The sequence below is a fragment of the Scyliorhinus torazame genome, chromosome 1 (genome assembly GCF_047496885.1).
Source record: "Scyliorhinus torazame isolate Kashiwa2021f chromosome 1, sScyTor2.1, whole genome shotgun sequence".
Lineage (NCBI taxonomy): Eukaryota > Metazoa > Chordata > Chondrichthyes > Carcharhiniformes > Scyliorhinidae > Scyliorhinus > Scyliorhinus torazame.
Genome location: NC_092707.1, coordinates 233505191 through 233533015, shown reverse-complemented (window position 1 = coordinate 233533015; position 27825 = coordinate 233505191). Strand labels below are relative to the sequence as shown.

General features: G+C 44.6%; 1 protein-coding gene across 5 annotated transcripts in view; it reads left to right on the top strand.

Annotated features, from left to right (window-relative positions):
• Positions 1-6879: 6879 nt before the first annotated feature.
• The window catches only part of senp6a (SUMO specific peptidase 6a), a 209781-nt gene continuing 188835 nt past the window's right edge, over positions 6880-27825 (top strand). For 2 of the 5 annotated variants that reach the window (XM_072503336.1, XM_072503329.1), the window contains exon 1: positions 7222-7449. In XM_072503336.1, the coding sequence (XP_072359437.1) occupies positions 7419-7449 (31 nt within the window). In that variant the 5' untranslated portion in view covers positions 7222-7418. Of the gene's footprint in view, positions 6899-7215; positions 7450-27825 lie in introns of those variants that run through there. The other 3 variants (XM_072503335.1, XM_072503322.1, XM_072503316.1) reach the window with 3 other exon arrangements.

Below are 27825 nucleotides of genomic sequence, written 5' to 3'. Positions count from 1 at the left end.
GATGGAGCGCACCTGATTAAGGCTTCCCGTCCCTTTGAACGCCTCAGTCTCGATTTCAAAGGGTCCCTCCCCTCCACCGACCGCAACGCGTATTTCCTTAATGTAGTGGACGAATACTCCCGCTTCCCTTTTGCCATTCCCTGCTCGGACATGACCGCGGCCACAGTCATTAAAGCCCTGAACAGCATCTTCACGCTGTTCGGTTACCCTGCATACGTCCACAGCGACAGGGGGTCCTCTTTCATGAGTGACGAGCTGCGCCAGTTCCTGCTCAGCAAGGGCATAGCTTCAAGCAGGACGACCAGCTACAACCCCCGGGGGAACGGGCAAGTAGAAAGGGAGAACGGCACGGTCTGGAAGGCCGTCCTACTGGCCCTACGGTCCAGGGATCTCCCAGTTTCACGGTGGCAGGAGGTCCTCCCGGACGCTCTCCATTCCATCCGGTCGTTATTATGTACGAGCACTAACCAAACGCCTCACGAGCGTCTCCTTGTCTTCCCTAGGAGGTCCTCCTCTGGAACGTCGCTGCCGACCTGGCTGGCGGCCCCAGGACCCATCCTGCTCCGAATGCACGTGCGGGCACATAAGGCGGACCCGTTGGTCGAAAGGGTTCACCTCCTCCACGCAAACCCCCAGTACGCCTACGTGGAGTACCCCGACGGCTGACAGGACATGGTCTCCCTGCGGGATCTGGCGCCCGCCGGCACCACGCACCCCCCCCGGCACCATCAACCCAACCGCCCCCCTTCCTGCCACCGCTGCACCCCGCGACCGCCCCCTTCCCAGGAGGATCAGTCCCCCTCCCCTTTGCACCGACAGCTGAAACCGTGCGGCTCCCGGAGGCGACAACGCTGGTACAAGCACCACCACCACCGCCGGGGCCGAGGCGATCGACACGGACGACCAGACCGCCCGACCGACTCGTGGCGTCGATGTAAAACAAAGATGGACTGTCCAATGAACATTTTGTTTTTCCTATATCCTCTGTAAATAGTTGTAACAGGATGATACTGTCCAATACTGTACTACCATGTAACTGTTCTATCCTCCCAGGACCAGTACTGTAAACCCTTACCACCATACGAAGCATCACCCCGCCGGGTTCATTTTTGACAAGGGGTGAATGTGGTAGTATGTATTGGGGGTCATGTGGGACTGGAAGCCCTAATGTCATTGGCTGACAGATCCCGGGTCCTGGTTGGCCGTTGACCTCATACTCCGCCCTGAAGGCGAAGTATAAGAAGCCGGTGCCTTCCCCCGCAGGCCAGTTTACTATCGGGCTGCTGGGGAACAGACACGCTTAATAAAGCCTCATCGACTTCACTCTATTCGTCTCACGGAGTCTTTGTGCGCCACATTGGCCAACTCCCGATTTAAAATGGCGAACAGCAAAGGCTGATGGGAAAGTCAGCCAACAAGACAGAAACCAGCGGCTGCAGGTTTGCTGTGTGTTTGCCTCTGCAAAGGCCAGACAACATCGATACCAGCGACCATCAGCATAACAATGTAGCATCCATCTACATACTGATGAGCAATCCCCGGGAACAATAAGTAACATTTTGGACACACAAAGCAAAGCCAGACTCCTCAGCGCCAGCAGGAGCCAACACAAAGGAGGTGAACGAGCACCTCAAGACTGCCCATCGATCAGGGAACCGCTCCAGTATTGGAGAAAATCGAACCAAGCAATTGGGACAAAGTCCAATCACTTGGGACCAGGTACAGGGTCCGCCCCAAAAGGCGGGAAGCCCCTGGGGACTATAAGAGTTGACAAAAAAAATGAAAATCGCTTGTCACGAGTAGGCTTCAATGAAGTTACTGTGAAAAGCCCCTAGTCACCACATTCCGGCACCTGTTCAGGGAGGCTGGTATGGGAATTGAACCGTGCTGCTGGCCTGCCTTGGTCTGCTTTAAAAGCCAGCGATTTAGCCCTGTGAGCTAAACCGAGTTAAGCCCCAAGTTCAATTCACTCTCTTCAGCAGCTCCTCTTCGCTCTCTTCGTTGGACCAGTCAAGGACAGGGATGGGAAATTGTGTGTGGAGTCTGAAGAGATAGGCGAGATACTAAATGAATATTTTTCGTCAGTATTCACTCAGGAAAAAGATAATGTTGTGGAGGAGAATGCTGAGCCGCAGGCTAATAGAATAGATGGCATTGAGGTGCGTAGGGAAGAGGTGTTGGCAATTCTGGACAGGCTGAAAATAGATAAGTCCCCGGGACCTGATGGGATTTATCCTAGGATTCTCTGGGAGGCCAGGGAAGAGATTGCTGGACCTTTGGCTTTGATTTTTATGTCATCATTGGCTACAGGAATAGTGCCAGAGGACTGGAGGACAGCGAATGTGGTCCCTTTGTTCAAAAAGGGGAGCAGAGACAACCCCGGCAACTATAGACCGGTGAGCCTCACGTCTGTAGTGGGTAAAGTCTTGGAGGGGATTATAAGAGACAAGATTTATAATCATCTAGATAGGAATAATATGATCAGGGATAGTCAGCATGGCTTTGTGAAGGGTAGGTCATGCCTCACAAACCTTATTGAGTTCTTTGAGAAGGTGACTGAACAGGTAGATGAGGGTAGAGCAGTTGATGTGGTGTATATGGATTTCAGCAAAGCGTTTGATAAGGTTCCCCACGGTAGGCTATTGCAGAAAATACGGAGGCTGGGGATTGAGGGTGATTTAGAGATGTGGATCAGAAATTGGCTAGCTGAAAGAAGACAGAGGGTGGTGGTTGATGGGAAATGTTCAGAATGGAGTACAGTCACAAGTGGAGTACCACAAGGATCTGTTCTGGGGCCGTTGCTGTTTGTCATTTTTATCAATGACCTAGAGGAAGGCGCAGAAGGCTGGGTGAGTAAATTTGCAGACGATACTAAAGTCGGTGGTGTTGTCGATAGTGTGGAAGGATGTAGCAGGTTACAGAGGGATATAGATAAGCTGCAGAGCTGGGCTGAGAGGTGGCAAATGGAGTTTAATGTAGAGAAGTGTGAGGTGATTCACTTTGGAAGGAATAACAGGAATGTGGAATATTTGGCTAATGGTAAAGTTCTTGAAAGTGTGGCTGAGCAGAGGGATCTAGGTGTCCATGTACATAGATCCCTGAAAGTTGCCACCCAGGTTGATAGGGTTGTGAAGAAGGCCTATGGAGTGTTGGCCTTTATTGGTAGAGGGATTGAGTTCCGGAATCGGGAGGTCATGTTGCAGCTGTACAGAACTCTGGCTCGGCCGCATTTGGAGTATTGCGTACAGTTCTGGTCACCGCATTATAGGAAGGACGTGGAGGCTTTGGAGCGGGTGCAGAGGAGATTTACCAGGATGTTGCCTGGTATGGAGGGAAAATCTTATGAGGAAAGGCTGATGGACTTGAGGTTGTTTTCGTTGGAGAGAAGAAGGTTAAGAGGAGACTTAATAGAGGCATACAAAATGATCAGGGGGTTAGATAGGGTGGACAGTGAGAGCCTTCTCCCGCAGATGGAAATGGCTGGCACGAGGGGACATAGCTTTAAACTGAGGGGTAATAGATATAGGACAGAGGTCAGAGGTAGGTTCCTTACGCAAAGAGTAGTGAGGCCATGGAATGCCCTACCTGCTACAGTAGTGAACTCGCCAACAATGAGGGCATTTAAAAGTTTATTGGATAAACATATGGATGATAATGGCATAGTGTAGGTTAGATGGCTTTTGTTTCGGTGCAACATCGTGGGCCGAAGGGCCTGTACTGCGCTGTATTGTTCTATGTTCTATGTTCTTCCTGCCCGGGTCACCCAGCAACACGAACCAACATTGACCGTGACCGGTGCAGTGATCATCGACTGACGTAAGTCTTAATTCAACGCTCGCTACGAGATAGGCGTTCCTAGCTACCAATCCGTGCCAACTTCGAATCCCGCAGACTCAGAACCCGAACGAAAGGCCATTTGTTCCCCTGACCTGGTGGGCCAGTCCAAAGTTAAGTATAGGCCTGTTAGTTGTAGAAGTAGCTTAGACGTAGAATTTGTGCATGAGTAGCGATTACTGTGTATAATAAAAGTGCTTTGATTTAAATCTTACTAATCGGTGTATTGTAATCATTACTCGGACTTGAACCTCGTGGCGGTATCATAAAGATATCTGGCGACTCGAGAGCAAAGGTAAAAGAACAGAGCAATTGAACCAAGGAGAAAATCAGCAACAGTACAGCAAACAATTAGGAAGGCAAATGGCATGTTGGCCTTTATGGTAAAGGATTGGAGTACATGAATAAGGAAGTCTTGCTACAATTGTACAGTAAGAAGTCTTACAACACCAGGTTAAAGTCCAACAGGTTTGTTTCGATGTCACTAGCTTTCAGAGCGCTGCTCCTTCCTCAGGTGAATGAAGAGGTATGTTCCAGAAACATATATATAGACAGATTCAAAGATGCCAGACAATGCTTGTAATGCGAGCATTAGAGCATGTAATCCGACCTCCTCAGAAGACAAACATGGGACACAACCGACAGAATACCCTTTGTCGTCCAGTACTTTCCCGGAGCGGAGAAACTACGACATCTTCTTCACAGCCTTCAACACGTCATCGATGAAGATGAATATCTTGCCAAGGTCATCCCCACTACTTGCCTTCAAACAACCGTGCAACCTCAAACGAACCATTGTTTGCAGCAAACTACCCAGCCTTCAGAACAGTGAACACGACACCACACAACCCTGCCATGGCAATCTCTGCAAGACCTGCCAGATCATCGACATGGATACCACCATTATACGTGAGAACACCACCCATCAGGTACGTGGTACATACTCGTGCGACTCGGCCAACGTTGTCTACCTCATACGCTGCAGGAAAGGATGTCCCGAAGCGTGGTACATTGGCGAGACCATGCAGACGCTGCAACAACGAATGAACGGACATCGCGCGACAATCACCAGGCAGGAATGTTCCCTTCCAGTCGGGGAACACGTCAGTAGTCAAGGGCATTCAACCTCTGATCTCCGGGTAAGCCTTCTCCAAGGCGGCCTTCAGGACGCGCGACAACGCAGAATCGCTGAGTAGAAGCTTATAACCAAGTTCCGCACGCATGAGTGTGGCCTCAACCGGGACCTGGGATTCATGTCGCATTACATTCATCCCCCACCATCTGGCCTGCGAAATCCTACCAACTGTCCTGGCTTGACACAGTTCACACCTCTTTAACCTGGGCTTACCCCATCTCTGGATCTGTAAAGATTTAATCACCTGCTAATGCTCGCATTACAAGCATTGTCTGGCATCTTTGAATCTGTCTATATATATGTTTCTGGAACATACCTCTTAATTCACCTGAGGAAGGAGCAGCGCTCCGAAAGCTAGTGACATTGAAACAAACCTGTTGGACTTTAACCTGGTGTTGTAAGACCTCTTACTGTGCTCACCCCAGTCCAACGCCGGCATCTCCACATCATGGCTACAATTGTACAGACCTTTGATGACAGCACACCTGAACTACTGTGTACAGTTGTAGTCTTTATATTTAAGTGAGGAGACATTACAGTGAAGTTTCACTGGATCTGTCCTTGGGATGAAAGGATTGTTTATGATGAGAGGCTGAGTAAATTGGGTCTACCTTCTCTAGAATTTCAAAGAGGTGATCTCATTGAAATATACAAAATTCTGAAGGGGTTTTACAAGATTGTTTGCCTTGGCTGGGGAATCTAGAACACAGTTTTAGAGTAAGAGGCCGATTATTTAGGACTGAGATGGGAAATATCTTCACGCAAGCAATTGGGAACCTCTGAAATTCTTTTTTTGAAAAATAAATTTAAAGTACCCAATTCATCTTTTTCCAATGTAGGGGCAATTTAGCATGATCAATCCACCTATCTTGTACATCTTTGGGTTGTGGAGGTGAGACCCACGCTGACACGAGGAGAATGGCGAAAATGCACACGGATAGTGACCCGGGTCTGGGATTGATCCAAATCCTCGGTGTGTGAGGTAGCAGTGCTAACCACTGCACCACTATGCCGCCTATCTTTGGAATTCTCTACCCCAGAGAGTTGTGAATGTCCATTACTGAATATATTTAAAACTGAGATAGAGAGATTTTTGTCCTCAGGGAAGATGGGGAGGGAACGGGAAAGTGGCATTAAGGCCAATGATGAGCCTTGTTAATATTGAATAGCAGTGCAAGCTCAACATGTCATATGCTCTATTCTTACTCTTGTTTCTTATGTAACTAAGTGTGCTAAAAAGTGGCCTTAGGAACAGTCCTAAAGGAAGAGCTGAAGAGAATTGCAGAGTATAGGGGCTAAGCAACTCAAGGCACTGCCATTAATGGAGGAATGCACTAGATGGCAGATAGAAGAGCAAGATAGCGAAGGGTGAGTAAATGGAAGTATCTTCTACCTGCCTTAAGAATTCACAAGCATTTATCCAGTTAATGCCCAAAAGGCTTTAATGCAAGTTTTGTCAGAAATATATATTTGGAGAAGTTTGATTGGTTTCACATACTTTCACTTTCCCAGTAAAAAAAATGTGTGGGGGTGGGTCTGTGACTCCTATTGTAAACCCAAGATGGGAAAATGAAACATTTGTATTCTTGAAGAAAAAAATCTTGTACATTAGTGTAAAAAAAAGAGGAACGCGTTATAAAAAAAAAAACCGCTCTAGGATAGTCAGTACTTTCAATGCCTGCGTCCGTTAAGCATATCAAGAGATTGTAGGGAGCTGCTGAAAAATGAGGATGTCTGGTTAACGAAGGGGGTAGACAGCGGTTTGACTTACAACGCATCTCTGTGGAGCAGACATTCCCTGCATAGAGAATAAAAATGGTCATGTTAATTGTGAAAGGAAATGAGTGATGGCAGTGGCCTAGCGCTGAGGCTCACCCGAAGCAGATCCCCGTCCCCCCCCCAATGCAAAGAGCAGGTGCAGCTCAGCTGGTGAGTTAAAGGGTGAACCCTGCATTGATTGTCCGGGGGGGGGGGGGGGGGGGCACGACGGTTGGGACTAGTTGCGCCGCTCGGGATCGCTTTTTAAAATAAGTGGAGAGACGCGCGCTGTTTTTGAAATAAGAAGTGCGAAAGAATCGAGAGTGCTCCATTTTTAAAAAAATCTTTTGTTCCCTCTTGTATTCGTACTTCCAGAGTCAATGGTACCACGAGGGCCGTGCGGAGCGGATTTAGCCTTAGAAATAGGTGACGCTATGCGAGTTGAGCTGGGCCCGATCCCGGGGGTTATCCGGTCCGGGTGTTAACCGTTCCGGGTGTTATCCGGTCCGGGGAGTTATCCGGTCCGAGGCTGCTGGTTCCGGTCTGGTTGGTTCCGGCCTAGTCGTGCCTCCTCCTCCTCTCCCCTCCCCCTCCGGCCTTTGCGCACTGACATGGCCGAGTTGGTGTTGTGCAGCCCGCGCTCCGCCGGCACCGTTCCGCCGAAGGCCACGAAGGACTGAAGGGAACAAAAATGGCGGGAAGGAGAAGCCTACTCTTGGAAGGTGAGCTGGCGTCACTAGCCCTGGCGGTTTTAATTTTGTCGACGGTGAAGTCGGTTTGTTTGTTGCTGCCGCCGAAGGGAAAGAAGTGCTCTGGTCTCTGTGTCTGCTGTGTGTGCCTCAGAGGGCAGGGTAATTGACTTTAGTGTATGTGCTGATTTAAGGCTTGTTTCACAGGGTGTAGGCCTACACGGGTGACAGAAACTCACATTTCGAACTATTCTCTCCTGTAAGTCAACTTTAGACACAAGTGCTGGAACATGCTCAACAGCGAACATTTTCTATTACTATAGTTAACTTGGGTACGTTGTAGTCTAACCCTTTTTTGTGCTCTCGTTTAACGTTGTCGTAAATGCCAAGGTGTACCTTCAAATATGTGGAATAATAATTCCCAATTTTGTCCAATATACAGCAAGCTCTAAATGTTCTACCTTTATTAAAATACCTTTCCAAATAACTGTGTTGTCATTTCAAACCAAGCACCTGTAGTCTTAGATAATTCAGACAGTGGAATAAAAGCTTGGGCCAAACTGTTTAATGCAGTTTCAGTGCAGACCATTTAAACTTGACTATCAATTGTTTGTTTTTCATCGTTTTGTTTTGTCATGTTTAACCCCGTTAGACATGAAGTTGTGATATGTAATTTTCATGCTGCTGTCATCCATGTAGGTTTAAAGTATACTTTCATAGTACAGAGTGAGTAAATGAGGGTCTGTTTCTCCTCCCTCCCATGTGACCTAAAACATATGGAAAATTGTACACAACTATGAACAAGCTGCAAATGTAACCCTGGGCCTCTGGTTCCTTCATGAAAATTAAAATCGCTTATTGTCACAAGTAGGCTTCAAATGAAGTTACTGTGAAAAGCCCCTAGTCGCCACATTCCGGCGCCTGTTCAGGGAAGCTGGTACGGGAATTGAACTGTGCTGCTGGCCTGCTTTGATCTGCTTTAAAAGCCATTGATTTAGCCCAATGAGCTAAACCATTTGGAAAAGGGGTAGATGTACAAACTATTTCAGTTTAACTGTCAAGCTTTTTCAAATCCTATCTCCGAGGGAAGTCAAATAGAGCTCCGATGCTTTAGAATCATTCCCCCTCCCCATAACTTTCAGCTACCATTAACTAGTTTGTTAAATAAATGAGGCTCGAGTGAATGCAAATTGTTGTTTCCACTTATTAAATTGAAAAATATATAACCAGTACAATGCCTCAATAGTTGCATATTCAAGTTACTCCAGATTGAACCCTTGTTTGGTAGAATGTTGATGCTTGGTGTTGGCATTTGTACCCTTGAAGTGCAATATGTAGTCTTTTGACTTTGCACTGGTTATCACAGCGAGTGATGCAATATAAAATATGGATGATGCAGAGAAAATCTAAATTATAATAACAGTCAGCATTCGTCTGTCTTGGGAGGCAATGGACCGCACCTGTGGTGTAGCTCACTTCTGGATTGTGGCTGCAGAGGCTGACTCATGAATAACAGTCCCTTTCACTGCTGGTGCCAATGAATAGCATTGGCCCGAGGTCACTTGTATGTTTTTTTTCCATTCTGGCGGGTTCACTTTTCTGCCATCTGATCATTTCTTTTTACCTCCGCTTTTTCCACGACCGTCCTGTTCCTATGTGCTCCAGTCAGCAATGAGGACTTTCAATACATCAACTCTGACCCTGAGCAGCTCATCTGTGGGCACATAATCCAGCCAATGGATTTGCCACTGACTCAAGATAGCAAACATGGTGGGGTTTCTGCACAATGGTGCACTCTTGTATTCAACACTGTCCTGCCAGGAGATCTTCAATATTCTGAGGAAATAGAAGTTATTTAGCTGATTTTCCTGGCTTGCACAAGTTGTCCAAGGCTTGCTGCGGTAAAGGAAGATGTTGAGAACACAAGCTTGGTGCACGTGGAGCTTTGTATTTTTGGTTACTTTGTTGTTGGCCCATGCATGCCTTCTCAACTTGGCAGTCTTGGCAATCCTGGTGTTGATTTTGGCATCAAGCGATAGCTTACTGGTGTTTGTTGATGCAACCAAATGAAGCTGTTGAAATAGGACATAGAACATTACAGCGCAGCACAGGCCCCTCGGCCCCCAATGTTGCGCCGACCTGTGAATCCACTCTAAAGCCCATCTACACTATTCCCTTATCGTAACCTACCTCTGACATCTGTCTTATATCTATCTTCCCTCAACTTAAAGCTATGTCCCCTCATGCTAGACATCACCATCCGAGGAAGAAGGCTCTCACTGTCCACCCTATCCAATCCTCAGATGATCTTGTATGCCTCAATTAAGTCACTTCTTAACCTTCTTCTCTCTAACGAAAACAGCCTCAAGTCCCTCAGCCTTTCCTCATAAGATCTTCCCTCCATACCAGGCAACATTCTGGTAAATCTCCTCTGCACCCTTTCCAATGCTTCCAAATCCTTCCTATAATGCGGCGACCAGAATTGCACACAATACTCCAAATGCGGCCGCACCAGAGTTTTGTACAGCTGCAACATGACATCATGGCTCTGGAACTCAATCCCTCTACCAATAAAAGCTAATGATGTGGAGATGCCGGCGTTGGACTGGGGTGAGCACAGTATGAAGTCTTACAACACCAGGTTAAAGTCCAACAGGTTTGTTTCAATGTCGCTAGCTTTCGGAGCGCTGCACCTTCCTCAGGTGAATGAAGAGGTATGTTCCAGAAACATTATATATAGACAAATTCAAAGATGCCAGACAATGCTTGGAATGTGAGCATTAGCAGGTGATTAAATCGTTACAGATCCAGAGATGGGGTAACCCCATCATAAAAGCGAACACACCATACTCCTTCTTAACAACCCTCTCAACCTGGGTGGCAACTTTCAGGGATCTAAGTACATGGACACAGAGATCTCTCTGCTCATCCACACTGCCAAGAATCTTGCCATTAGCCCAGTATTCTGTCTTCCTGTTATTCCTTCCAAAATTAATCACACTTTTCTGCATTAAACTCCATTTGCCACCTCTCAGCCCAGCGCTGCAGCTTATCTATGTCCCTCTGTAACTTGTAACATCCTTCTGCACTGTCCGCAACTCCACCGACTTTAGTGTCATCTGCAAATTTACTCACCCATCCTTCTATGCCCTCCTCCAGGTCATTTATAAAAATGACTAACAGCAGTGGCCCCAAAACCGATCCTTGTGATACACCACTAGTAACTGGACTCCAGTCTGAACATTTCCCATCAACCACCACCCTTTGTCTTCTTCCAGCTCGCCAATTTCTGATCCAAACTGCTAAATCACCCTGAATCCCATGCCTCTGTATTTTCTGCAGTAGCCTACCGTGGGGAACCTTCTCAAACGCTTTACTGAAATCCATATACACCACATCAACTGCTTTACCCTCATCCACCTGTTTGGTCACCTTCTTAAAGAACTCAATAAGGTTTGTGAGGCACGATCTACCCTTCACAAAACCGTGTTGACTATCTCTAATCAAATTATTTATTTCCAGATGATTATACATCCTATCTCTTATAAACCTTTCCAAGATTTTGCCCACAACAGAAGTAAGGCTCACTGGTCTATAGTTACCAGGGTTGTCTCTACTCCCCTTCTGGAAATCCTCAGAATAAGGTCATTAACACGTGTAGAAGGTGGAGTTGCTATGCCCAGGCCCATAACCTTGGTCTCCCTGACCGTGATCATCATTCCAAACTCCTTTCAGACCTTGCAGAACTGATCTACAAGTGCTGTAATTTAACTTCAGTGTGGCGTCATCAGCAAATGGCAACTCACGGACTAGGACTTTATGCACTTTGGTCTTGATGCAGTCTTGCCATGTTGACCAGCTCGCTGTTAGCTCTGGTATGCAGGTGGGCACTCTCATTTGAATCACTGAAAATGTACAATGGTAGCATGAAGAAGAATATACCAAAGAGAGTTGGCGCCAGGACCATCCCTGCTGAACTCCGCTGCTGATCTTGAAAGCTTCTCAATATTTAATTGGAGGAAATTTTTACTCTTTCAATGATGGATAAACAGACATTTCGGAGAAAGAGGAGGAATCAGGAGAGGTGTAGAGTTAGAAATGGGTATTGACATTGTACCTATGGAAACTGATGCCATGAATTCCAATGATGTAATCAAGGAACATCAAATAGATGAGAAAAAAGGGAGTGCACCAGCAGAGTGCATAAGTGAGAAACAAAGCCATTGTAGGCAATTCTCTGGGGATAAGAACATCAAAGGTGGTGGAGAGGGTGTGGTAAGATATCATAATGAATTAAAGGCCAGTGCTAGATTGTTGGGAACTTTGAGGCATTGTGATTTGGAAGAATTTTTTTCCCCCAGAGTTGGGCACAATGACGTGGACTTGGAACAAGGAGAAGAATGTGAGTAGAACAATACTGGGATGCAAATCAAGGGTCACCATGCAAATTTTTAGGAGACATTTTTAACAAAGGAAGGCGTAATGAAATGAGTATAAATAACAAAGGGAATAATTTGCAATGCTAATTTAAATTGTCTTACTGCCTTACCAATTCATACCTAAGAGAATGTCAAGGTTTGGACCTGCAGTAAACAATGCAATTAACCCCTCATGTCAAGTCGTGTGAGTAGCAGAATAACACACTGCATCACATGGTGCATTGTTCTGTAAAAGTGTTCCACTTGTGTGCAGTACATGAGCACTTCCTATGTCAAACCTCCAATGTCTAATGCTCTCTAATTAAAATTCATACATTGCATAAAACAAAACATTTGCAACCTTTCTCTCCAGGAGCAGAAGTTCTGAGGCTATAATGTCTACAGTCTTTCCACAAACAATGCAAAAGTTTGATCTTTCACAAAAGTAGCAATTGACTTTTGAATAAACCTGGATAGGTTTTTGTTTTGCCAATTAGACTTTAGCCATATGACACTTCCTCATTAACAGCAGCAGAATAATGCACTACGCCTTACATGGCATAATGCTACATTTTCAATAAAAATGCTCATCATCTGATGTGAACAGTATTTGAAACAACTTCTCGCATTAGACATAGAATTTACAGTGCAGAAGGAGGCCATTCGGCCCATCGAGTCTGCACCGGCTCTTGGAAAGAGCACCCTACCGAAGGTCCAAACCTCCACCCTATCCCCATAACCCAGTAACCCCACCTAATCCCCATAACCCAGTAACCCCACCCTGCGGGCAATTTTGGACACTATGGGCAATTTAGCATGGCCAATCCACCTAACCCGCACATCTTTGGACTGTGGGAGGAAACCGGAGAACCCGGAGGAAACCCACGCACACACGGGGAGAACGTGCAAACTCCGCACAGACAGTGACCCAAGCCGGAATCGAACCTGGGACCCTGGAGCTGTGAAGCAATTGTGCTAACCACCATGCTACCGTGCTGCAAGCATTCATTTTGCTTGCAACACCTTTCTGCAATTGGTCAGACGTCAAAGAGGGAAAGCATCCTGTCCTTCGAGAAATACCTTCAACCTGACATATACCTTGGTAGGAAATACATTGGGTGACGGTGGGAAAGGAGATGAAAGACATTTTTGAAAGCCTGAAGCCTGAAAGTTGTAAACTTCTAACTTGCAAATTCACCTTTTAAAAAGAAGCAGTTAATCTTTTATTGCCCATTCCCCATGCTTACTTAATTTCAGGTAGACATTGTGACGTTAAAGGACAACATCTTCACATTAGCAGCAGAATTAATGCATTATAGATAACATGACATAATATTCCTACCCTTATAAAGCAGCAGAGAATATGAATTCTAATGAGTTATATAGAAAATCCTCTACGTAAAAGTTTTCGAAGAGCAGCAGTCACATTGCAATATTTCGAAAGCATTAAACCGTGTCTTTTAATGCTGAGGATTAATATTTATGTAATATTTTAGTGAGGGAAGTTGGCAGATTGCGTTCTGTGAGGGCATTAAATCAGGAGTAGTATCTTAAACTGATAGAAATGTACTTCAGCTGACCTATCTTAGCAGCTCAACATCACAACTGTGTTGAGACCTCAGGTGTCGCTTGTGTTTCCAGAAATGAGAGGAGAGAACGGCGAGGAGCCTGAGCTTCATGAAAAGGAATGACATGTAGTTGTGTGAGTGAGATCATAGATGGATAGAATAGCCAGACAGGTATATGGAAGGCAAAGTGAGCAAAATAGAAGAGAAAAATAGGGGAGGGGAAGGCTACAGGATTCAACAGAAAGAGTTTCATAATGGGGTTCAGCTTTTGATTAGAAATTGAGTTTCTATGTTCTACTATCAGCCGGTGAATCAAAAATTTTGATAGAAGTTTAGGTCACATGGCTGTAGCTCAGTTCAGATTCAGAAATATTTAAAAATAAATAAATGTAGAGTACTCAATTCATTTTTTTTCCAATTAAGGGGCAATTCAGCATGGCCAATCCACCTATCCTGCACACCTTTGAGTTGGGGTGAAACGCACGCAAACATGGGGATAATGTGCAAACTCCACACGGACAGTGACCCAGAACCGGGATTGAACCTGGGACCTCGGCCCCGTGGGGCAGTAGTGCTAACCACTGTGCCACCTTGCTGCCCTTAGATTCAGACATATTGCACTACAAATAAACTATCAATAATAGTTCACTAAAAGTCTGTTGTGAGGAGATTCTCCTCCAACTTTCCCTTGAGGGTGCTGATTTGTGCTTTGGTACATTTCAAAGAAAATAAATACTTGTATTTCTTACATAGTATTACATTTTTATATTAATATCATGGTGTCTCTGCTAATTGTTCCTAACTGTTCAAATGCATGATGTAATCCTGACCAGAGATTTTATGGGTTCGATTCCCGGCTTGGGTCACTGTCTGTGCAGAATCTGCACGTTCTCCCTGTTTCTGCGTGGGTTTCCTCCAGGTGCTCCGGTTTCCTCCCACAAGTCCCAAAAGTCGTGCTTGTTGGGTGAATTGGACATTCTGAATTCTCCCTCTGTGTACCCGAACAGGCGCTAGAGGGTGACGACTAGGGGATTTTCACAGTAACTTCAATGCAGTGTTAATGTAAGGCTACTTGTGACAATAATAAAGATTATTTTTATCCTTTTGAATTAGCTTAGCAATTTTCCACCTCTTTCCCACCCCCCCAAAACCACCTTCCTTTCTGTCATATATTTTTGATCTCTTTTAATGTCATGTTCATTAATAATAATTTTCAATAGTGCCACAAGTAGGCTTACATTAACACTGCAATGAAGTTACTGTGAAAGTTCCTTTGTTGCCACACGGCGCCTGTTCGAGTAAACATTATGTAACTCTCCTGGGCAGCACGGTAGCATTGTGGATAGCACAATTGCTTCGCAGCTCCAGAGTCCCAAGTTCGATTCCGGCTTGGGTCACTGTCTGTGCGGAGTCTGCACATCCTCCCTGTGTGTGCGTGGGTTTCCTCCGGGTGCTCCGGTTTCCCCCCACAGTCCAAAGATGTGCAGGTTAGGTGGATTGGCCATGATAAATTGCCCTTAGAGTCCAAATTTGCCCTTAATGTTAGATGGGGTTACTGGGTTATGGGGATAGGGTGGAGGTGTTGACCTTGGGTAGGGTGCTCTTTCCAAGAGTCGGTGCAGACTCGATGGGCTGAATGGCCTCCTGCACTGTAAATTCTATGATAAATCTATGATTTGGAGGCAAAATAATTAATATTTCTGCCATGTTGTTATCATTTGAGTTTAAGGTGCCCCATGTGTGTCAGTAGAATACTTTTTAAAAATATTATTCCTTTCCGTTTTACTTGATTTTATTTTTGTAGTTTTTCTCGGCCTCCCTAATTTATTTAGATGGCTTTCCAATTTTGTTTTGTCATTCACAACTTTGTCTATATACTGCCATGTGAGAGTACCTTTAAGAAATGGGTGTTTACTACTGCAGTGATGTCAGAGAGTGGGTGGAGCTGGGCTGTCTGTCAGCTTTTTACTTTTGTTTTTGAGCAGGCTGCAGCGTGTGTTTTAGTTTCATTTTCAGTGTTGGAGCTGAAGCCAGACCAAGCAGGTGTACTGCTGTTCTCTCTGCCATCAAAAGACCATCTCTTGATCATTTGGTGAATTCAGAATTATAAATGTTTTCAGTAGTGACTTTAACCTGATGTGCTTCTGATAAAGGTTTTGCTTTTAAGTCGTATGGATGTTAAAAAGGAAAGCTTAAAGGTTTACTTAGTATTGTAGTCTTTGGGGGTTGTATTTGAATTAATGGTTGCTAAGATGTTCACGGTTTGTTTTAAAAAGGTTAACTTGAGTTCATAGAATAAACATTGTTTTGCTTTAAAAAATACTTTTCCATTTCTGCTGTACCACACCTGTAGAGTGGGCCGTGTGCTCCCCATACCACAATCTAGTGAAAGTTATGGGTCAGGTGAACTCCATGATACACTTTGGGGTTCTCTAAACCCTGGCCCATAACAATACTTTGGACTTTTTAATTTTCATTTATGGCATATCATTGGCCAGTTTTTGCCTTTTAGTGAGATATATTTCTGACACACTCGATCATGGTTTTAAATGTTATAAAGTATTTAAAGCACAGAAGTTAACCAGTTGGCTCAACTAATCAATGCAAATGGTTATGCTCCACCCACGCCTGCTGTCACCCCATCCTTTTCTTCGCTTGTGGCTTATTTACCTTTTCCTTGCGATGTTATTCACCTCAACTAGGTCTTTTATCAAGTTCCATATTCTAGACACTCTGAGTAAAGAGGTTTATTGAATATTCATGAGTGGATTTATTAGTACCCAGCTTATAGTTATGGCCCCAAATTCTGGTCTCACATGCAGGTGGAAATCCGTGTCTACCTATCAAACCCTTTCAAGATCTTGAAATAAAGCTGTCTGGTCATCCCTAGAGAAAAGGGATCCATCCTGTTTCAATGTTTCCTGATACCCCAACTGGGAGGTTGTAGCTATCATTGAAGTGAATCTTTTTACCATCTTTTCCAGTGCTTCTATATCCTTTTATTATATGGAGACCAAAACAGTTTTCAGTTCTCTAATAGTAGTTATACTGATCTAGAATTTTGGTTAAACAAAAGTTCTGTTTTATTTCTATCCCTCAAAATGAAATCCAATACTTTCTTTGATTTTCTTTTTCTTATGTAGCCATATTAACCTGTACCATACTTTGATTTGTCTGTTTAACTCCCAGATACCCCTCTTCCTCGACCATTTTTTAGAACATTATTTTCTAACCAGTTGTGAATTTTTATCACAATCTACCACTTTTAACACCTTATTGAAGTTCATTTGTCATTTAAAAAATTTGTTCATGGAATGTGGGCGTCGCTAGCTGGGCCAGCATTTATTGCCCATTCCTGAGCACATATAAGAGTCAACCACATGGCTGTGGATCTGGAGTCACATATAAGCCCGCCCTTGCCTGTTCTGGCCTATATGTGACTCCAGATACACAGCAATGTAGTTGACTCTTGAGTATCCTCGGGGATGGGCAATAAATGCTGGCACAGCTAGCAACACCCACATCCCATTAACAAATTAAAATAAAATTACTTGCCCAATCTGCAGTTTTGTTAATGTCTTCCTGCTGCTTTTCATTGCTGATCTGTTTGTTGACTTGTCATTACATTTTTCCAGTTTCTTTTACAATGGTCTGTTCTCATGTTAAAATCATGTTTTTCCAATTTATTTTTTAGGTCCTTGCCTTACTATTTTCTTCTCAATATTTATCTTAAATGCTTGTGCTATGATTGTTATTGCCTAGATGCTCCCAATATACTTAACCCTCTTGTTTGGATTTGTTTATTGTCATGTGTACCGACAGTGAAAAATATTTTTCTGCGAGCAGCTCGAACAGATCATTTAGTACATGAAAATAGTACATGAAAATAAAATAAAAAGAAAATACATAAAAGGGCAACACAAGTCCACAGGGAAATATATAGACACCAGCATCGGGTGAAGCATACAGGAGTGTAGTATTAATCTGGTTAGTTCATAAGAGGGTCGTTTAGGAGCCTGGTAACAGCGGGGAAGAAGCTGTTTTTGAATCTGTTCGTGTGTGTTCTCAGACATTTGTATCTCTTGCCTGATGGAAGAAGTTGGAAGAGTGAGTAAGCCGGGTGGGAGGGGACTTATCTGTTTTGGTTCATTTCCTGTGACAGTGTCCAGCAGTTTTACCTCTAGTTGTGAGCTTTATGTATTGGGCAGGAAAGGAGTGTGGTATATATTTAGCATATAGAATGCAGCATATTCTTTTCTCTGACTCTTGCCAGTTTATTTGGGGAGAGTGAAAATGTCCCTTTCTCAGGAAGTGGTCTTGCTCTGCTACAGGAGCAGAAGTTAGTTATTTGGTGAGTATCTGGTAGTGACTATGGTTTAGTCTATTCCTCAAGTTCAAAATAGTCCAACAACTGGTGCTAAGGTGAATAAAATATATAAAAGTGAAATATACAATTGAATAAATGAATTAAAGAGTGAATTAGAACACGTTGAGGATGGCACAACAGTTTGCAGGTGAAACAATAATAGGTGGGAAGGCAAGTGGCGAAGATGACGGTCTACGGAGGAATATAGACTGGTTAAGTCAGTGGGCAAAAACTTGGCCGATAGAATATAATGTAGGAAAATGTGAAATTATGTGCTTTGGTAGGAAGAATAAAAGAGCTGCAGATTATTTAAAAGGAGAAAGACTCCAGAAAGCTGCAGCACAGGGATCTAGCATGCAGGTTCAGTAGGTCATTGGGAAAGCAAACTGAATGTTGGCCTTTATTTCAAAAGGAATGGAGTATAAAAACATGGAAGTCTTGCTCAAACTATACAATGCATTAATTAGTTAGCCACACGTGGAATATTATAAACTGTTTTAGTCCCTTTATCTAAGGAAGTATATATTGCCATTGGATATTTCGATCCCAGACAAGACCCCAACAGTGGCTAGAATACTGGACGGAAACCTCAATATTTTATTTTCATTTTGACAGACTGAGGAAAGGATACTTCGCTCCAGGAGTAATTACACAAAGAAATAGGGATAGAGTATTTTAAAACAAACTCTATTACTAACACAGTATTAAAATCTTTAACATCACATTAGACAATAACTGACAATTACCCTTTAAATAAAACTACTCAGTTCAGTGAATACAATACCCTTAACTGTTATCTTTATTTAAACAAGAAAAAAACCCATCTTCACTCTCAATCCACTAACTACCAATGACATTCAGGAATACTTGCTTTACAGAGATGTTCTTTGAGAAAGGGAGATCTGATAACTGCTTAAAAGAAAAGATCTGACTCCTGTCAGACCCATGCAGAAACTCTGTATGTATGTCTTCAGAAGATGCTTGTTGCAGTTCCCCCTTGTTCTCAGACAAGTCTATACTGCTTTAAAGACTGTTAATCTATTTTAACTGAAGTGCAGATAACAAAACCGCCTGACCAGTGGTCACAGCTTCATTTAGATCAGGATTGAACTGCTTTCTCAAAATGCCTGATGCCTTGACTCCACCCAGCAACTACATCATCTTACCAAGTTGAAATCTAATTAACTCCACAGGAAATCCCCTTAATCAAAACATAGTTCCATTTAGAACAAGCTTTTTACAATACTTTAATTGCACCCCTGGCTCTTAAAATAAATAGACTTGCCTTTCAAACTAATGTTTCTTTTAAAACATGATTGCAGTAGTCAAACACACTCTAACCCAGGGTTTTGAGTTTTCAGGTAGGTGCTGAGAGGTTGTTTCCCTTTGTGGGAGAGTCTAGGACCTGAGGGTGTAATCTCCGTGAGGGGTCGCCCATTTAAGGCCGAGATGAGGAGGAATTTCTTCTCTGAGGGTAGTGAATTTGTGGAATTCTTTACCGCAGAGAGCTGTAGAGGCTGGGTCATTAAGGATGGTCAAGGCTGAGATGGACAGATTTTTCATCAGTAAGGGAATCGAGGATTATGGTGATATGGTGGGAAAGTGGAGTTGAGGACTGCCATTGTTGCTAACTTTCTCCTTGGTTCAATTGCTCTGTTTTGTTACCTTTGCTCTCGAGTCGCCAGGTATCTTTATGATACCGCCACGAGGTTCAAGTCCGAGTAATGATAAATAACCCAGTACACCGATTAGTAAGATTCAAAGCACATTTATTATACACAGTAATCGCTACTCATGCACAAATTCTACGTCTAAGCTACTTCTACAACTAACAGGCCTATACTTAACTTCGGACTGGCCCACCAGGTCAGGGGAACAAATGGCCTTTCGTTCGGGTTCTGAGTCTGCGGGATTCGAAGTTGGTACGGATTGGTAGCTAGGAGCGCCTATCTCGTAGTGAGCGTTGAATTAAGACTTAATTCGTCGGGGGTCACTGCACCGGTCACGGTCAATGATGGTTTGTGTTGCTGGGTGATCCGGGCAGGTCGCAGAGGTGAAGAGAGCGATTTGAGCTTGGGGCTTAACTCTTACAGTCCCTAGGGGCTTACCGCCTTTCGGGGCGGTCCCTGTACCTGGTCCCAAGTGATTGGACTTTGTCCCAATCGCTTGATTCAATTTCTCCAATACCGATTCCCTGATCGATGGGCGGTCTTGAGGTGCTCGTTCACCTCCTTTGTGTTGGCTCCTGCTGGCGCCGAGGAGTCTGGCTTTGCTTTGTGTGTCCAAAATGTTACTTATTGTTCCCGGGGATTGCTCATCACTATGCAGATGGCTGCTACATTGTTATGCTGATGGTCGCTGGTATCGCTGTTGTCTGGCCTTTGCAGAGGTAAACACACAGCAAACCTGCAGCTGCTGGTTTCTGTCTATGTTGGCTGACTTTCCCATCAGCCTTTGCCGTTCGCCATTTTAAATCGGGAGTTGGCCAATTTAGGTGGCTACACCATATCAGATCAGTCATGATGTAATTGAATGGCAGTGCAGACTTGATGGGCCAAATGGCCTACTTGTGCCCCTGCATCTTAAGTTCAGGTGATGTGTCACACCTGCTGCATGTGGGAGCTCGTGGATGCTCGTTTGACCCTAGGTAAACACATCTGCACTAAGCGTTTGAAGTTTGAGCATCTTCGGCTCGAAGAGTTTGAGCTGGAGGCTGAACTACTGCGATGTATCAGGAGGATTACCTGGATTCTTTGTACCAGGAGGCAGTCACACCTCCTTAGTACAGGGCCTTCTGATCTGGTCAGGGGCAGGAGAGTGTGACGGCAAGTGAGGCAGGTAAGGCGACTCGGAGGGTTGGATTGCAGGAGCCTCAGCCTTTACATTGCCCAACAAGTTTGAGGTCTTTTCAGCTTGTTTTGATGAAATTGAGGGCTGTAGTGTGGATAAGCTAACTGTCCAGGCACTGCAGTACAAGAAGTCATTAAAGGAATATGGTTGTAGTAGTGGATAGCATGGCCAGAGTGATTAATTCCATTCTCTGCAGCAAAAAGCATGAGTCTACGTGGCTGTGTTGCCTTCCTGGTGCCAGGCTTCCATTGCTTGGGGCTGGAGAGGATGGGAGGGGGTTCATGGAAATGCTAATGACGTAGGCATGACAAAGATGGAAGTTCTGCATAGTCAGATGAGGACCTAGGCACCAAATTAGGAAGCAGAACCTCAAAGGTCATAATCTCTGGGTTATTACCTGAGCCGGATGCAAATTGGTATAGGAGAAATCAGATTAGAGAAATGAATGCGTGGCTCAAAGTCTGGTGTGGATTCCGGTTTGTGGGGCACTGGCACCAATACTGGGTAAGTGGGAATCTGTACTTTTGGATGGTCTACATCTGAACCGTGCTGGAACAGCTGTTTTTGCGAGTCGCATAACTAGGGAAGGAGAGATGGTTTTAGGCTAAACAGTGGTGGCAAGGGATCAAATTTGGGAAGATGTGGTAAATCGGGAAGCAGAGAAAAAGCGAAAGGTATTATTACAGGAAATGACGGACAGACCACACCGGAAGGGAAAGAGAGTACAGATCTAACAGTAGATCAATGGATGAGATGAGACATCATAAAAAGGATAAAATGAAAACTGTCTCCTCAAGGTTTCGCTGATTAAATCTTTGTCTCTCCTTCTTATACAGATTTCGCTGACACTGATCTCATGCTTCGTGTTGTGCTCACAGGACAGCACTAATCAATCACTGTCCTTTAGCCACAAATGTTCGAAGAGTCGTCACTCACTCGGGGGTCATATTTCTTAGGAGCACGACACACAGGGGTCTGTGTTTAATCACTGTCTGTCGAAGGCATAGCAACCGTCATTGCCCAATCAGCTCCTGTGACTTGTGCTGATAACGATCTCCTTTGAGGCAAGGACATCCTGCATTCCCAGAAAGTCTCCAGAAAGCCTATGATTTCTTTGGTATCTTTATTACTTGGCTACATTTCCCATCAAGCTGCAGTGTCTCTTGTAACATCTCCATATTTCCCAGTAAGCTTGGGGCCAGGGCTACAAAGTAGTCGGGTGTAGCATAAAGGAAGGAATAATTGGAGCTTGTCAGAAAATGTCGGTGGCGATATGGGCAATTTAAATTTATATGTAGACTGGAAAAGCCAGATAGGCAACGGTAGTCTGGATGAGGAGTTCATTGAATGTTTTGGAGCCAACCAGGTAGCAGCAAATACATTATGGTTGGAATTTGCATTCAGTTTGAGGGAAGAGAGGAGTATGTCTGAGATTTTGTTTATAAACTTAAATAAGGGCAATTATGAGGACATGAAAGCTGAGCTGGCTAAAGTGAAGTGGCAAATTAGGTTAAGGAATAGGTCAATGGAGATGCAGGAAAGATTGTCATTTTCCAAATCTTGCAAGCGTTTGCGACACTGGTATTATGGGAGTAATGAATATCACTTGGTGAAGGTGCATCTAGGTCGTAGTGACCATAATATGATTGAATTTTACATTCAGTTTGAGAGAGGAGTTTGTCCAAGACTGCGTTTTTAAACTTAAAATAAGGGCAATTATGAGGGCAAGAAAGCAGAGATGACTGAAGTGAACTGGAAAATTAGGTGAAGGGATAGTTAAACATAAATTCACTGGCAAACATTTAATGGGATATTTCAGAATGCACAGAATAGATACATTCCAACGAGGAAGGAAAAGATCCAAGGGACAACACACCGTCTATGGTTAACTAGAAAGGTTAAAGGTAGTATCACATTTTCCATGATTGTGCAAAGATATGTGGCAGGTCAGAGGATTAGACAATATAAGGGAACAGCAGAGAATGACTAAAAGATTATAAAGGGGGGAAATTATAGTCCAAGAGAAAGATACCAGAAATATATAAACAGAATTCTTGTAGGTACTTAAAAAAGAAGAGTTAATAAAGTGAGCATTGGTCCTATCGGAGTCTGGAAAACAAGGAGATGGCTGATGAACTGGACAGGTATTTTGCATCAATCTTCACTATAGAGGATACAAGTAATATCCTAAAATCAACTATAAACCAGGAAATAGAAGGGAGGGAGGAGTTCAGGGAAATTAGTCTCCAGAGAAGTGCTACAGAATAAATTGTTGGAACTGTGGCTGGTAAGAGTACCCTTTGATAAGGTGCCACATCAAAGGTGTTTGTGTAAGATAAAAGCTCATGATATAGTGGGGTGACATATTGGTATGGATGGAAGATTGGCTGTCTAACAGGAAACCGTGAGTAGGCTTAAATGGGTCTTTTTCAGGGTGGCAAAATGTAACGAGTGGTGTGTCACCGGATTAGTGTTGGGACCTCAGCTATTTTCAATTTACAAAAATGACTTGGATGCAGAGATGGTTGCCAAATTCATCAATGACACATAGATAGGTAAGAAAATAAGTCACATCACCGGTGACGGTGATGTGCTGAGTGGACGCACATCAGCTGGCTCACCTCCAAACTGGAAGTAAAAAGGCACTTTTAGTCGAATTTTGCCCAAATTTCAAAGATAAAACTACCTCAACAGCAAGAAGAAAGTAATCAAGAAAGGATGCCAGCAAACGGTGGCTCAAGGGGCCGAAGAGATGGTAGAGGCAGTGGAAAGAACCACGAGCAGCAGGCGGACGAGACGGCAGATCCACGAGGTGAAGGGGCCCTGGCCACGCAGTAAAGAGGGCGGCCAACGACTCGAGCATCAAACACTTACACCACCTGGAGGTGGATGGAAGAACTACCTTATGAAGGAGCTGACTGCCTTGAACGAGCCGATCAAGATAGAAATCCAGGTGGTAGTGGCAGAGGTGATGGCCACCATGCAAAAGGCAATCGATGGGCTGGGGAAGAAAGTGGAGACTCGGGAGAGGGCAATCCTCGAAGGACCAGAGCGACAGAATCGTTGTCCTGGAGGCAGAAGTGAAAATGTTGGTGGTGGCCCAGGGGAACTTAAAGGGGAAAGTCGAGGACCAAGAGAACCGGTTCCGACGACAAAATATTCGGATCGAGGGTGTTGTTGAAAATTCACCACTATTCTTAGAAGTCCCCCTATACCAAAAAGGGCCGACATTCTATATGGTGAACAGGGACTCTCACTCCCTGACTCCGATGCAGACTTCAGTGGGTGTTATTCAGGTCAAACTATGTTATCCCCCGGTATAACCCATACCTTCACCGAAGATTTCATCTACTTACCGCTTAGTAGCATTTATCCTGGGTCCCGCATTGCTAAGTAGACTTTGGAATAACCACTATTTCAGGTTAAATTAAGTTATTTTTATTATATTTTTTCTTTTAAAAGCTGCAATTACTTTCTTTACAGAAAGGAACAAGATCTTGCTTCTGGATCCTTCTGGTTGGTTGAAGGGACCTTCAGGCCCAACTTGACAATCAATCTTTTAAAAATCTGGTCTTCTTGAGATGTATTCGCTGATGAGCTTGGTTGCTGTGTCCTATCTTTCCCATGTACCGAGCTGTGAGAGCTGGCTCTGCTGGCTATCTCTGAGCTGACTCTGCCTACTCTTTAAATTCTAGTCTTCCTTGGACGTATTAGCTGTTTTAGCTCGGCTGCTTTGTTTGCCCTATCCCTTTCCCATGGCCGAGCTGACTGTAATCTGACTCTGAGCTGCTTGTTCCTTCTCTGCTTCTCCGCCTCTCTCTGAGTTCTGGTTCTGGTTGCTGTCCCCTTTCTTCGGGTTTATATTTTCTTCGGGTTTATATATTTTTCGAACAGTTGTCTAGTTTTTATGACTTTATTGTAAAGTAACTCTTGATTTTCTTTGATTGTAAAAAGTATCTTTGATCTAAACATTCTAATACAACATAGATCTGATTACATTGTGTCCGTTGTGATGTTCAAAATGCTTTGACTTCAAGAGGTGTTACTTTTAATTCCTGTCATTTCTATAGTTTTATTTTCCAATTGTGTCCTCAGCTCATAATTTTGACTTTGATTTTAGCTTTGAATTATGTTTCTCGTAGACTGATAGTCTCCAGTTTTCTTTAATTTACCTGGTATTAGCAAAATTTCACACTTAGAATTATCACCAAATTCAACTGAACCTCATCCTTTCTTTTCCAGCTGCTTACTAAGATAGTTAATTTCAACGAAGGTGTGAAACATTGCTTTTAGCTGTATGCTAAAAATCCACTTGGGTTATAACTTCAAAGGTTTACATTTATCACCTAGCTCAACTGAAACCATCCATGCTTTTCCAGATGCTTACTAAGATAGTTACTTTCAATGAAGGTGTGATCCATTGTTTTTGGCTTCATTCAAAATCATGTGTGTTTGCTAAGCCTGCTTGACCAAGGATATCTGCATTTTACAATCCTGCTCTTTGCAGCTGCTGTTAACCCTTTGTGGGATCTTTCCCTGTATCCTCTCATGTTTCTCTCAGACCAGATATTGCCAGACTTCCATGTTTCAAATGACACATCTTTCCATGTTTTCAATTACAAGGGCAGAAATCAAATGCTGGGCAACCTAGTTTGGGAGAGATGGCTTCTCCAAACCCCAAGAGCTCGACAGAGCACATAGGTCGCTCAGGCCATGACCCAAAGCTGGGGAGCAGCCAAGGGTGATAATTGCAAAGTACCACTGATATCTGGACCATGAGAGGATCCTGCGGTGGGCACACCAGACGAAAGCGGGCACCTGGGAAGGACACAAAACCTTTATCAGGACATTGGGGCAAATCTAGCAAAACGTAGGGCCGAGTTCAACCAGGCGAAGTACAAGAACGAGGTGCGTTTCGGTATGCTGTTCCCAACCAGGCTCTAGATACCAGAAGAAAGAACACTACTTTGACACACGGAGGAAGCAAATTAATTTGTCTGAACAAACGACCTGGACAGGCAAGGCAACGATGAGGGTTGTGCATAGTGAAAGAGCAAACGACTCATTGGACAGTGAGTATGTTTGCGCGGGACTGTGCTGCCTCGTTCTGATCATAAAGGGAAGAATGGGTCATAGAAAGAAGCGAGGGCAGGGGAAGGCAGGTCAGGGTCTACACAGGGGAAACTGGCAGTCTGCAGGAAACACACCTGAGGGAGAAGGACTGCGAGTCAGAAGAGCTGGATGGGACAGATGTACCATTCATGCTAGGGGACGAGGGCTTGGGGGGTAGCCATATGAGGACGAGGTTCACTGCAAGAAGGGCATTACGGACCAAGTGGGACGGTACGTCATGGTCAGTGGTGTCCTACACGAGGCACTGGCAAAAGCTTCTGCCGGAGAGGAAAAAGCTGCAGATTGACTTTAACCTGCTATCCACCAGGAAAGCGGTGCACCAACTCCACCAGACACTGGGGACCTTCTCCGAACACGGGAGAAAAGGCTGACCGCCTACTGGTTCTCCAGCTGAGAAAGCAGGCAGCAACGAGGGAGATCAGGTGAAGGATAGCATAGGCAGACTGGTAATCGAGCAAAAATAGGTCAACCAAGCGTTTGAGGCCTTTTACCGAGGGCTGTGCACTTCCAAACCCCCCGATGAGGATGTGGGGATTAAATGGTTCCTCAGTGGACTGGACATGTCAGTCATTGGGGATGATATATGGGGGGGGGGGGTAGGGTTAGGGTTCAAAGCACCAATAGGACTGTGAGAGATCATGGAGAGTATCTGCTCCATGCAGGCGGGGAAGGCGCCGGGACCCGATGAATCCCTGTCGGACGTGCAGAAGAAATACGCACCAGCCCTGGCCCCATACCTACGGGGTTCACTAGCGAGGGGCAGCCTGCCTCCTATACTAACACAGGCCACAATATCACTGATACCCAAAAAAAACCAAGGATCCGATGGAATGCAGATCATATAGACCCATTTTGCGCAGACGCAAAGATACTCGCGGAAGTCATGGCCACGAATATGAAGAACTGCATACTGGAAGTGGTTACAGAGGACCAGATGGACTTTGTCAAGGGTAAGCCGCTAGCTGCGAACATCAGGAGGCTGCTGACTGTAATAATCACCCCAGCCGGAGAGAGAACACTCGAGGTGATCGTCTCCCTGTTCGCAGAAAAGGCCTTCGACAAGGTCAAATGGAAGCACCTCATTGAGGTACTGAGCGGTTTGGGCTAGGGCGGTGTTCACCTCGTGGGTGAAACTCTTGTACAATGCCCCCAAGGCGAGCGTTTGGACCAACACCATCAGCTCTAAATATTTCCAGCTGCACAGAGGCACAAGACAGGGATGCCCACTGTCTCCGCTCCTGTTCGCACTGGCAATCGAACCACTGGTGATTGCTCTGCGAGATACAAAAAGCTGGAAGGGCATCCAGGAAGGGGGCAGAGAGCACCGAGTTTACACTCTATGCAGATGACCTGCTTCTTTACGTCTCAGATCCACAGGATGGCTTGAAAGCAAACATGCAACTTCTGGGAGAATTCGGAGCCTTCTCAGGCTACAAACTCAACTTGGGCAAGAGGATCGGACGATGCCTGTTCGAAGACCTGTTTGAGGCCAACAGTGACTCGGAAGCGAGGGTGGGGTGGCTGAGAGGAAGAAAGAGGAGGGAAGGCACACCAGGGAAAGGGGCTGGGTGGGAGGGAAGGGAACCCAAGGGAATCACAGAACCAAGCACAAGGACAAGGGGAGTGGCCACGCAGGCACCCCCCTCCAACAATAAAAACTAAAAGGCCCAACAGAAAGAAGTGGAGCAACGTTCGTGACTCCCAACACTGAGAGGAAAACTAAACTACCAATGAAGGAAAGGGAGGGGGGAGGAGGCAGAAGGGAGGTACCTCATGTAAATAAGCTCTGTGTAAATAAGAAACAAACTTATTTCTAAATATCCAGATACACTTGAGCTGTTACTCTTAAAAACTGGAAAATACCACTAATGTTTTTTAAAAAAAGTAAGTTGTGGGAGATTAAAAAATTATAGTTGGCTTATGTTTAGTGGGCCAAGATCTGGCAAACGGAGTATAATGTAGGAAAATGTGAAATTGTCCATTTTTGCAGCAAGAATAAAAAAGGATTATTATCTAAAAGGTGGGGGATTGAAGAGTTCTGAAGTGTAGAGGGATCTGGGTGTTGTAGTGTCTA